Source organism: Ixodes scapularis, unplaced genomic scaffold, assembly GCF_016920785.2.
Source record: "Ixodes scapularis isolate PalLabHiFi unplaced genomic scaffold, ASM1692078v2 PGA_scaffold12__126_contigs__length_90152505, whole genome shotgun sequence".
In the NCBI taxonomy this organism is placed as follows: Eukaryota; Metazoa; Arthropoda; class Arachnida; order Ixodida; family Ixodidae; genus Ixodes; species Ixodes scapularis.
Window position 1 is genome coordinate 12,060,491 of NW_024609838.1, and position 10,429 is coordinate 12,070,919.

At 45.7% G+C, this 10,429-nt stretch overlaps 1 protein-coding gene across 1 annotated transcript; it reads right to left on the minus strand.

The window, feature by feature from the left end:
- Window positions 1–1,530: 1,530 nt before the first annotated feature.
- On the minus strand, window positions 1,531–10,105 carry LOC8035557 (UDP-N-acetylglucosamine transferase subunit ALG14 homolog). Its single transcript, XM_029983504.4, has 5 exons — window positions 9,636–10,105; window positions 9,312–9,514; window positions 5,801–5,941; window positions 5,315–5,374; window positions 1,531–4,478 (listed from the first exon to the last, which is right to left on the minus strand). Exons 1-5 carry the CDS (start codon window positions 9,799–9,801, stop codon window positions 4,308–4,310), a joined length of 741 nt encoding a protein of 246 aa, XP_029839364.1. The 5' UTR covers window positions 9,802–10,105; the 3' UTR covers window positions 1,531–4,307.
- Window positions 10,106–10,429: the final 324 nt, after the last annotated feature.

Sequence of the window (10,429 nt, forward strand, 5' to 3'; positions counted from 1 at the left end):
AAAGGGAGGAAAGCGCCGAAGGAGCGAGAGAGAAAGGGAGCAAAGAGGAGACGACCGCCATTTTGACACGGCGCTGTCGGCACGGGGCACTGTTGAGGCTATGTGTCGTCTGCTACGAGGTTAGGTATTTCTTTTTTGCCTGAATCAAAATTTGCATTTAAACATAGAAAAACTTAATTAGTTAGCTTCTTAATCACCAAGGAATAACACTATCATTTTCTTGCCAGAGCCTGCCAAATAAAAGCAAAGAAGCAAAAATTGGATGTCGATCCCACGCTTCCGCCGGGCGAACGAATGAAAATGGTGGCCCTCTCTGCTCAGCTGGGAGCAGCCGAGAGTTCACGCACATGCGCTCACGCCTCTGGCTCTGCACCGCGGGCTGATTGGCCCACTGGGGAGAGGTGCGTTACGGCGGCGAGATCATGACTGGCCAAACTCTTTCCATATACGGCTCTGGTTCTACGGTTGGCTAATACAAAACGTGTGATTTTACAGCGATAGCTGCTGTGGGCACTTCCCACCACTGGAAATGACATCCGTTGTTGATGTAGTTGGTGTTGTAAGGCGTCTGTCGTTGATGTTGACAAATTCTCGAAAAAGATTGCCCGCTACCTGCTGGAATCGAACCTGGGTCTGCTGCGTGCACAGCAGAGGCATTGCCACTGAGCTACACCACGACGTTAATAACATGTCTTATATATAGGGTTTTCGTAGTATGCAATGGCTACTGCATGCACTCTCTAGAAAAATATGAAGAAGCAGCCGATAACAAAATGCCGCCGTAGCAGTGTCGATGCGAGGAGATTGTGACGGGGACCCGCTTTCACGGATTTTGGACCAAAATAAACGGAAGTGTTTAGAACGAAACGGTCAGATGTCCATTTTGTTCACGCACAAAAGGGCAAGATTCTTAGATCTACCAGTTGACAAGCTCCACAAAAGAGTGGCATTTGAAATCGGCTCATTGTTGCCTGCACAGGCACGGGCGGTTAACGTTTCTAGCGCCACCGGTGTCAACGCCTCCATGGACAACAAACGACCGTTTTCGAACGACGCTCTTTTTGCGGCGACTTACGCGCAAATTTTATGTTTACCATTAAAAACCCCAATAAAATTCCTTTCCACCGCAGGTAATCTGCATCCAAAGTGCAGCCGATTCCGCAGCTTCTGTCCATTGGGCGGGCCGATGGTGTAGAGGGCGCCACCGAGCACACACACCACGAAACTTGTCAACCAACTTTGATCTAGTAACGTTGCCCCACGGTGCGCAAACACGACGTCGATGCCCAGTAACTTCGCCGTGACGTGTCGCAGCTACTCAACTGTGGCTTAACGCGGAACTGCTAGTTTTTTGCGTATAGTACTACTCAGAAGGAAATTTTTCTGCAGAGCCCTCGGGACATCGTCTTGGCGCACCCTTGATAAAACAATGTGAAGAAGCACTAAGCTAAACCCTAAGAGCCTCTAGGTGGCATTGCAGTTCTACTCAATGTTCACCATGCGTCGTACAAAAAGATACAAAACACAAGGTTTCAAGTTCTCTGTTCATATTTATTGGGGAGATCCGATAAACTCTGGACCACAAATGGGCATCAAATATCCAACTTTTAGCACTCCACGACTCCCTGTAATGTGGCTTGAGCAATTTCGTAAGTCGCCTTTAGCAAATGCGCCGACCTCTTTTCATTTTCCCATGGGTCGTTCTCAACAACAGAGTGTTGCTTGAACCTCACAAAAATTCTTTTGGCTAATCAACCCCATCTAGTCACAGTTGGCAAAAACCGAAGCAATGCCATAAAAAGGTGAGTTTCAAGAAGCGTGTGGAAATAAATCATTGTCAAGCACGCTAAAAAAAAACAAAAAAAAAAGATTCATGCAACTTCCAAATGCCGAATGAGGAAAGGAAGGTGTTTCTCGCGGTCGGCTAAGGTATCTGCGTTATTAAATGCCAATGCCGCGTCCGTGGGCCAGCCACGGGACGCGGCGCTTGCACGCGCCCCTTCTTTACGAAGTTTGAAAACACTGAAACATAATAAAGCTGCCCGTTTCTTTTTCTCGCACGAAGCACGGTTTCCAAAATGAACGGCGCACATTCGAGAATCGAGTGTTAAGGCACACACACACACACACACACACCCAGAGAGAGAGAAACATGCACGCGTATTGAGGTCGACGACGAAACGGGCATCAACAGATACGGGCTGCAGATCCGTTTTCCCCTATTAAAACAATAATAAAGATCTACTGCAAAGACGAAAGATGAGGGACGAGGGATCCTGAGTGTGATTGGCGCGCACTAAGCCGCGGCGTAGTAGATGTCATACTCAAGCATTCAGACGACTAGCACTCTTCGAAAATATATTAGACTTCTTTTCTGGTTACGTTAGGTGGCATTTTGCACTTTTTCTTTAGAAGGGGGCTCCAGACATTCGGCTGCGGGGCTGCGCGCAGAGACCAGCTCGGCGCAACGACGGCCGCAGCGACGGGGAAAGAGAACCTTGCATTCCGAGACCAAAAAACGGGGCACAAAGTGAACAAAGAAAAAAGGACTGTTAGCTTCCGAACTCCGCTAATACAACTACTTGTTATCAAAGGTGAAGGAAGGTAGTGACACTAGACAGGATAATGCACGCACGTAAATGGTACGCGAGGATCAAAAGGGACGCTTCGCGCGGAGCGTGCGACAAGACGATTAAACTTCCAAAAAGGTTCCGGGAGAAATCTTCTAGGTTAAACGAAGGGACAGTTACTAAGATAGTACTCCAAAAACGGCACGAAGCCGTAAACCGGTCCGCAGACGACCATGTCTCGGTTAAAATCCGCCTCCCGACACGCCGTCTTCCTTTAAATGCGGAGGCCGACGGACGGCGCCGAACGCCATTCCGAGGTCGAACCAGCAACCTTTTTGGGACGTTCGGCAGCGTTTTGCATGCACCGCGGCGTGCAATTAATTCTAACCGTCGGGTCTGTGCGATAGCGGCCTCCCCTGTTATTCCATACTACTCATTGTTGCGTTTTCATGTATTTTTGTCTGCCATAAAAGAAAAAATACATTGAAATTAGTTTACACTAAGGACAAACCAGAAACTCCAAAAGGCTAAAATCGTTTCCAGTGACTGAAAAAAAAAAACACAAAAAAGAAATTCCATTTAGGGGTAAACAAGAATGTGGAAACTCGTTTTTCCGAACCTACCGAAATTGAAGTCGACAATTTCAAACTCTGACGATATTGAACTGAGACTTCCTAAATGGCACACTGGCGTACAATGTCTGGCAGACAGTTAACAACCATCAAAACACGCCGAGGCTGTCTTCTCTTCTTGGTTAAAATATTGCGGTGCCAACTCACATGAGCACTCTGGAACCACTTTTGACGTTTTCTCCGTATAGATATAACTGTCGTCTCGTCTTACAGGTAATGTCACCCTGTTCCACGTATAATGGCACAGCACATGTGCAGTTTGAGGTACAAAGGACGATTTCGGTGTTCTGATGCATGTAGCTAAAGGAGATCTGCGACGTGCTCGAGACATCGACGACGCCAACTCTGTTGAGACGAAAACGTTAACGAACATCTGGCTCGTTGTAACCTGCCAGCCCCTAGTATGCAACTACGGGCGAATTTCAAAATGACATTTAGGTTCGTACGAATGTGGCACCCTACGACGTTGGCAACGCTGCCAATGCCGTTTCTACTGCCGAGGACAAACCGAGGCAGTGGACACTAGTACGTCGGAACGGCGCGGCAACATTCCTCTAGGAGACTTGGATTCTCCGAAAAAAATGTTGGCTGCCGCCATTCCAAGGTTTAGCTTTGGAGTTCCTACTCAATATCACTTAAAAGACAAGGGCTGCACCTTCCCCCCCCCCCCCCCTCCTCCCTCCCTCCCTTCCCCAAAAAAGTCATGACAAGTGAATCCAAGCAGCGCCGCCTAGCTCATGTCTTGAGGCATCTCGCAACGGGCGCAACGCTAGCACACGGCAACGCCAAGACGCACAGGTCTGCCTCTTGGCGGCGTACTCTTGTCAAGCTTCAGCATGTTTTTCGGTTGGGGCCAATCGAGGGGGCCCACTAACAATAACATGATATGCACGCTTTGTCTTCTAGGTGACATCGCCCTACTCAAGTACTTTGGATAAACGTAATGTAACCGGTTTAACGTCGCATGAGCTCGGCGACCCTCCCCCAACCTAACGAGATTTGCCGACAACATATCGTGCTTTTCCGCGACGCTACTGCAAAAAAAATCGGTGTTTCCAAGGGCACGCCCGCTGTTCCGCGGGCCCGGCTGGCGACGGCTACGACCTCACACCAGCAGGCCGTGGTACTTGGCTCGCGGGTACTTGGCGGAGAGCTGCGGCCACTGCACCACAAAGTGGTCCGCCAGGTGGTAGAGGACGCGACCCGTGATGGAGAGGGTCTCGACGCGGCAGAAGCTCTCGACGTAGACCACCGAAGCCTTCTTGATGCCCAGGACCTGGTGGAGAAACAACGGCAACGATGTTGTACTATGGTGTACTAGAATGAAGGTTCCAACTTTTCAAACTAGATTTAGAGTCGAGGAACACGTCCCCGGTCTTGACGTTGATGAAATGAAGCAGTGCAGGAGCCTGCAGACCCTGTGTGCAGTACTGCACATACTAGAATGTGCTCGGCTCATATTTATGAACGGGTGGCTCAATATCTGCTCGAATAGTGTCTTAAACTAGAGAAACGCTTCACTTAGGTGCAGGGGTGGTCGAGGAAGTTTTGGAGCTTGGGGAACACGCTAGGGTACTTTGCGGAACCCAGCTTGAAAATTCATGTACCAGAATGTTGGGTAGTATTGGGATCGGAGCGGCTTGCGTGAGGCCCGTGGTGTAAATGGTGACAGGTGTCAACGCTGTTGCATTCTTCACAAGCTTGTGCGCGGCAATAAGCACGAGAATACTAAATTTATGCGTCGTTCGGCAGTCTGGGCTGTGGGTAAAATGGTGAAGGATGAAGCAAGAAGCGGCGTTGTGAGCGCCCATCGCCGAACCACGCTGGACCCAACACTACCCGAAATTGTAGTATGATGGTTGAACCGCTTCGCCAACAGTTGATGATGCCGTGGCCATTTCCTCCGCGGAAAACTATGTGCACAGACTTTGCGAAAAGGTAGAGCTATTTTCGAGTGAATGTGACAACGAGGTAATGAAGTGCCTCCTGCTAAAGCGCTGTGGAAATGGCTTCGCAACAATGCAAACAATTCGAAATTCAAAGACTAACTTTGAAGCGTAACGCTCCAATGCCCCCAACAAAATGTATTGCCCTTTCATGTCTGATACTTACGGCGAGGCCGAATGCGGTCAGCACAATGGGCACGCAAGTTCCGGGACCATTGCAGACGATCTGCACACACAACAGACGGCATGCATTCGGATGTGGAACTTAAGAGATCTGATACGAGAATGCAATAAAATATTTGTATATTGACATGTTTGTCTCTCTGCAGTTAGTAGCTCCCAAAGGAGCGAACAAGCTACTGCCCCATGTCGACGCCTAGGAAGCTCAAGTGATGAACAACAAGCCCACAAAAAGATAAACTCGTGATTACTGCCTCGTTCGACAGTCCGTGTGGTTGCCTATTGCCAACCAGGCTGACCTTCTTGGAGAGCCATTTGTAACGTTTCATCTAGTCACGTGTTTCAGCAATTCTTGCAGATCTTGCGACCTGCTAACGTGACAGCGAACTGAGGCCGCAAAAGTCACATGACTAGGCGAGGGCATGTGACTTTTCAGACATCAATCTGCAGAAGGGGTGATGCAACATCTTACCACGTCCGGCATGTGCCGCAGCAGGACGGGCAGCGACGTCACCAAAGCAAAGAGGGTCGTCGGAACCGTGGTCAGCCAGGACTGGTGCAGTTCCCGACTCCGCGGGATCCGCTCCACCACATAGTCTGATGGCTCGGCCATCTGCAAACAGACAAGCCCATCAGTGCAAAGAACGGGAATATTAACTTCCGCAGCAATTGCCCGATAAGCAGCCACAATCCAATCCAGAAAAGCATACCCGAAGCTGCCTGGAGTGCCAAGTGCCAAAGCGCGACAAATGTGGACACAGAGCAATTGTTTTTCTAGAACAGAGGTTGTCGAAAAACGCGAATTTTAAATCGAAGAATGTTTTCTGGTGTCCATTTATTTCTAAAAAAATCAAAGTATTTCAGCAATTTGAGTTTAAATTTATTTTAAAATTTATCTATGCCCTTATAACGCTTTACAATGATCATAATGCAACAGCCATTGCAAGCCACGGACAAATATGAACATGGGATGAAGTTTGAAAACTCTTTAGGGGGATAGCGAATCAAATTTAAATTTTTCTGAAAAAAATGTTTTTTATAGAAAATGATATGTTTATGTTAATTAACTTCCAAAGAATGGTTTTAGAAACTTTCATTTAAAAACATGCAAGATTTATCTCGCAATAAATTATTTTCGACATGTCGGCAGCCCTCCCAGTCAGCAGGGAGCAAGTTTTTTGCGTTTTTTATTTAGTGCTGCTTCATACTCGTTTAACATAGCCAGAACATCTCACCCTCATTGGAAGCACCATTTACTCTGGATTTAGCCCGTAGAACCTTTTCAATTTTAAAAGTATCAATGGCAAGGAGACCCCTATACATACAAACAGAAAAAGTCCTGAAAATTTTGTATGAGCAATCTTATTGGTTGAGACCCCAAACAGGGCTTACGATTGGTCCTGCCCGGTGACGTGATATTGTTTTATCTTCAGTGGCGCCCTTTCACAGTATCTTCTACTTCAGATCATATTCCTGCTTCGCTGCTTTTCCTTTGTCTGATTTTCCTCTTAATTCTTGTCAGTTTATCTGTCAAAAAATGCCTGCTACAAAAGTTAGCTTGCCTACAAATGACACAAATTGGTAGCTATTACCAGGGGAACAACAAAGTCTCAAAGAGGAAGGTGCTAACAATGCTCCAGGTGAATTTTGCCTACCTCAAACTTGTAGAAAAGAAAGAAACCTAAAGTTGAAACTTCAAAAGCATTTTTCTTAGTTTCACTTTTTCGCAGTAAATGGTGGTATGAGGAAATGTATCATTTAACATTTTGAAAGTGTGAAGATTTCATTCAGTGGTGTCTAAGATTGAAATTTCCTGAGAAACAAGTTAAGGTACTCGTAACCTGAAAAAGCTAAACTCTTCCCGACAAAAACTGAATATTTTCAAAAACAGAAATATGTTGATTTGTGTGTTATTGTTCTTCTCTAGAATTGCATTTTCTACAATTGATTTGTACCTTAACCTGCACTATGTGTATTCTACTTCCTATTAGACCAAACCTTTTGTGGATTGCAATTATTTTTTTTAAATACATTTCCTAATAAAGTAACTTTTTTCTGGAGCTTGTTAACCCTTTCATGGTCGCATTTTTTTGTTTAAAAGCCAACATACACTTCGCGCTTTCCACTTTGCCCGCCAACTCCTTTCCTATATCCTCTCCACGTTTTACCTTGCCCCAACCTGGCTCCCCCTCATAGCTTAGGAGAGGGGAGCGCTAAGAGGATCATCTTCCCTGCAGAAAACCGATGTTGTACGTCGGCCTTTAAGCATAGTATGTTGTAGAATTGGCCTACAAGACTGAAACGTTAGATGTCATCAAACCTAATGGGGTTCAATTCACCCTAAAAGTTTGAATCAATTTGAGGGAATGGTTCAGAGGTTAACCCACCCAGGCCATGTTCAACCTTAATTGTGCAAAGCTTTTAGTTTTCTCTGTATCCTGCTACCGATCTGCTCCATATGATCACAAACATTGAGCTGCTTTCGAGTAAAATGTTTCCACCACAAGGAAGGCAAGTTGCTCTTGCTTCTTTTGCAGGATTTAACAGATGAAAACTGCCAGTGTAATTTCGAGCACTGTCGTCCAGCTCTGGCCTGAATCGAACAAAGACGTTGTGACAATCCATGGTGACCAACTGACTGACCTAGCTCTCTTGTCACTCCATTTTAAGATTATTCCAATGATGGGACTAGCAGGGTGCTTGACTCTAGGTAACTGTACATGCCCACTGTACGTCTAAGACGGAAGAGTTTCAACAAAAAAAGTTTACAGCCTACCATAAAATACCGGGCAAATGCCCACTCAAACTTTGGAGATAATCGCAAAAAAATGGGGGATGGGCACTTGTCTGGTCATCAATTTTACATATAAATGTACTCTGTGTATTTTCTCAGAACTAACAAATTTGATAATGGGTGCTTAATGTGTAATACGTGGATGCGCGGTATTCTACGGTACTTATGCCATAAAAGATACTAGAAACTAAAAAAAACTCCAAAGCTTTTTTTTTTTTTTTTGCTCTCTGGCAGCTTAATACACTACCTGTTCATATAGAATTTTTTTACTGTTTTCACTTTAACAAGAAATAAATGAAAAACATAATTTCTGATGGGCTTTCATTTAATAGTTCTGCCATACTGTTGCATCAGCAACTTTTACCGTATCTTAACTGTGGCTGCCCATAACTATTTACGACAGCAGTCAAGCTTGTTCGTTTGGATGATGCCCAAAACTAAGTCCACTATAGAAGAATACAACGAGCTTCTTTTCGCACCATCAAACCTGTCATTCGGGGCAGACAATAAGTCGGGTCGAACAAACAACAGACAATGAAAGGGCAGATTTGAAGTCACATGATCTAGGGTGTGTCCATCGACGCGATCCTGCCCGCCATACTCCTGTGTTGCAATTTCATCTGTGAGCGAGATCGAGACTCTACAGCACTTAAAATGATGCCAAACTTGCCTGTTCTAAGCGAACAAAATGCCACAAAAAGTACATCCACTCTACAAAAATATGGCAGCTTGATGCCGTACCGAAGCTTCACATGCTCAAACTCCAATCTGGCTAAACTCCTGCAGCCGTAAAAACTAGACGATTGCACGGTGAAAGCACCTAGATAAAGAATATCCTCTGGAAGAACACTTCGCCTTCATTTACAACTTGTTTTTGCATGATGCAATCTCTGACGCCACAGAAAGACAGGATTGCAAGCTGAACTAGTTGCCTTACGGTATTCAGATGAAGGTTACTCCTGTTTTTGTGTGACCCCTATCTGCACTGTTCTGATATGTCCTGAGCATCAGTCTATGAACACGGTTATGGAAAAACATATATCTCGTGAAGTTGTAAAATGATGCAACTGCATAGCTAAAGCATCCCGGTAAAAGCACTGTTCCATAAAATGTGTGAATGTTAGCTACACTTCCCAGCGTACTGCCATATGGTTCCGATATTTCGGACGTGGCCAAATCCGTTTCTAACCTCTGGGCTGTCGCTGTCGTCTTTCTTGGATGACAGGAATCTCAACAGCAGGGCTTGCGACGAGGACGCAACCCTCCACATTTCGAGCTGCTTCGCCTTGTCAGCGCTCATAGGATCCGTGGTAGCCGTCACGTAGACTCTTGGACTGTACGACGACGTCGAGATGTTTTCGACCAGCTTCAACATCTCGAACGTGTGTCCGCCTGTCAAAATAAACACGAAGATGACTCGACAATTTTACGCTAAGTATGGCGTTCCGAGAAACGAAGCATAAACTCGCAGAGTTATTTAGACGGCGCACGGGAAGCAAGCAAGAGCTCTTACCTGATCCCAGCACGATCATGAGTTTGGCTGGTCGTGTTTTGGTGGTCTTGCAGGCATCGCCAGCGTGCCTGATTCTCAGCAAAACGAGGATGACTCTGAAGAGTAGCAACACCGCAAGGGAGAGGACAAAGTGTTGCAGGTAGGATGCGTAGCTCGTTGCTTCCATTGCACTCAGCTGGATCGCCGCCAGTTGGTTTGATATCGGAACGGAATCGGTGTTGCTAAATGGCCCACGTAGCTGGGAGAAATTTCTTTTCCTCGAGCCTCGCTTGGTCGACGACGCTACATTTCGTGGGTTCGACGGACTTCTTCGTGCTCCTCGGACGTAATTTCGACGGATCGGCGTCCGCTCTGAAAAGATCCCGATCCTTAATTACTACGTCGCATAATTGTTCGCGATAAATATCTAACGGGACTGTACTCTGGCGTAGCCATTACACAGCGTGACGTTGGGTTGGAGGATAGTGCGTGGATTTTGTTGTTTTTGAGCATAATATAAAAACATTGATTACCATTTTTTTTATTTCTTATTTTAATGTTTATTGTTTGAGTTTGATGGCCTGGTGTGCGCAAATTTTAGTTAAATTTACAAAAGGCCAAATAGTGCGTTCGTTTAACAAAATTACCTTACAAAGCGGTAACATGCAAACTCTTTGTGGTTAATATTTGTCACGTGTTTTTAACTTAGCATTACGAAAGTTACGTGTGTAAGATTTAAACGAGTTACTCCTTGACGTCATATGCGTGTAGAGTTCAACGGTGGAGTTGCACATATTGTGAATACTGGAACACAT

Coding starts and splice junctions, on each gene's coding strand:
- LOC8035557 (XM_029983504.4), bottom strand. CDS start 9,801: ATGGAAGCAACGAGCTACGCATCCTACCTGCAACACTTTGTCCTCTCC. Junction 9,515..9,635: donor CATGATCGTGCTGGGATCAG/GTAAGAGCTCTT, acceptor TTATTTTGACAG/GCGGACACACGTTCGAGATG. Junction 5,375..5,800: donor TGCGGCACATGCCGGACGTG/GTAAGATGTTGC, acceptor TTGTGTGTGCAG/ATCGTCTGCAATGGTCCCGG.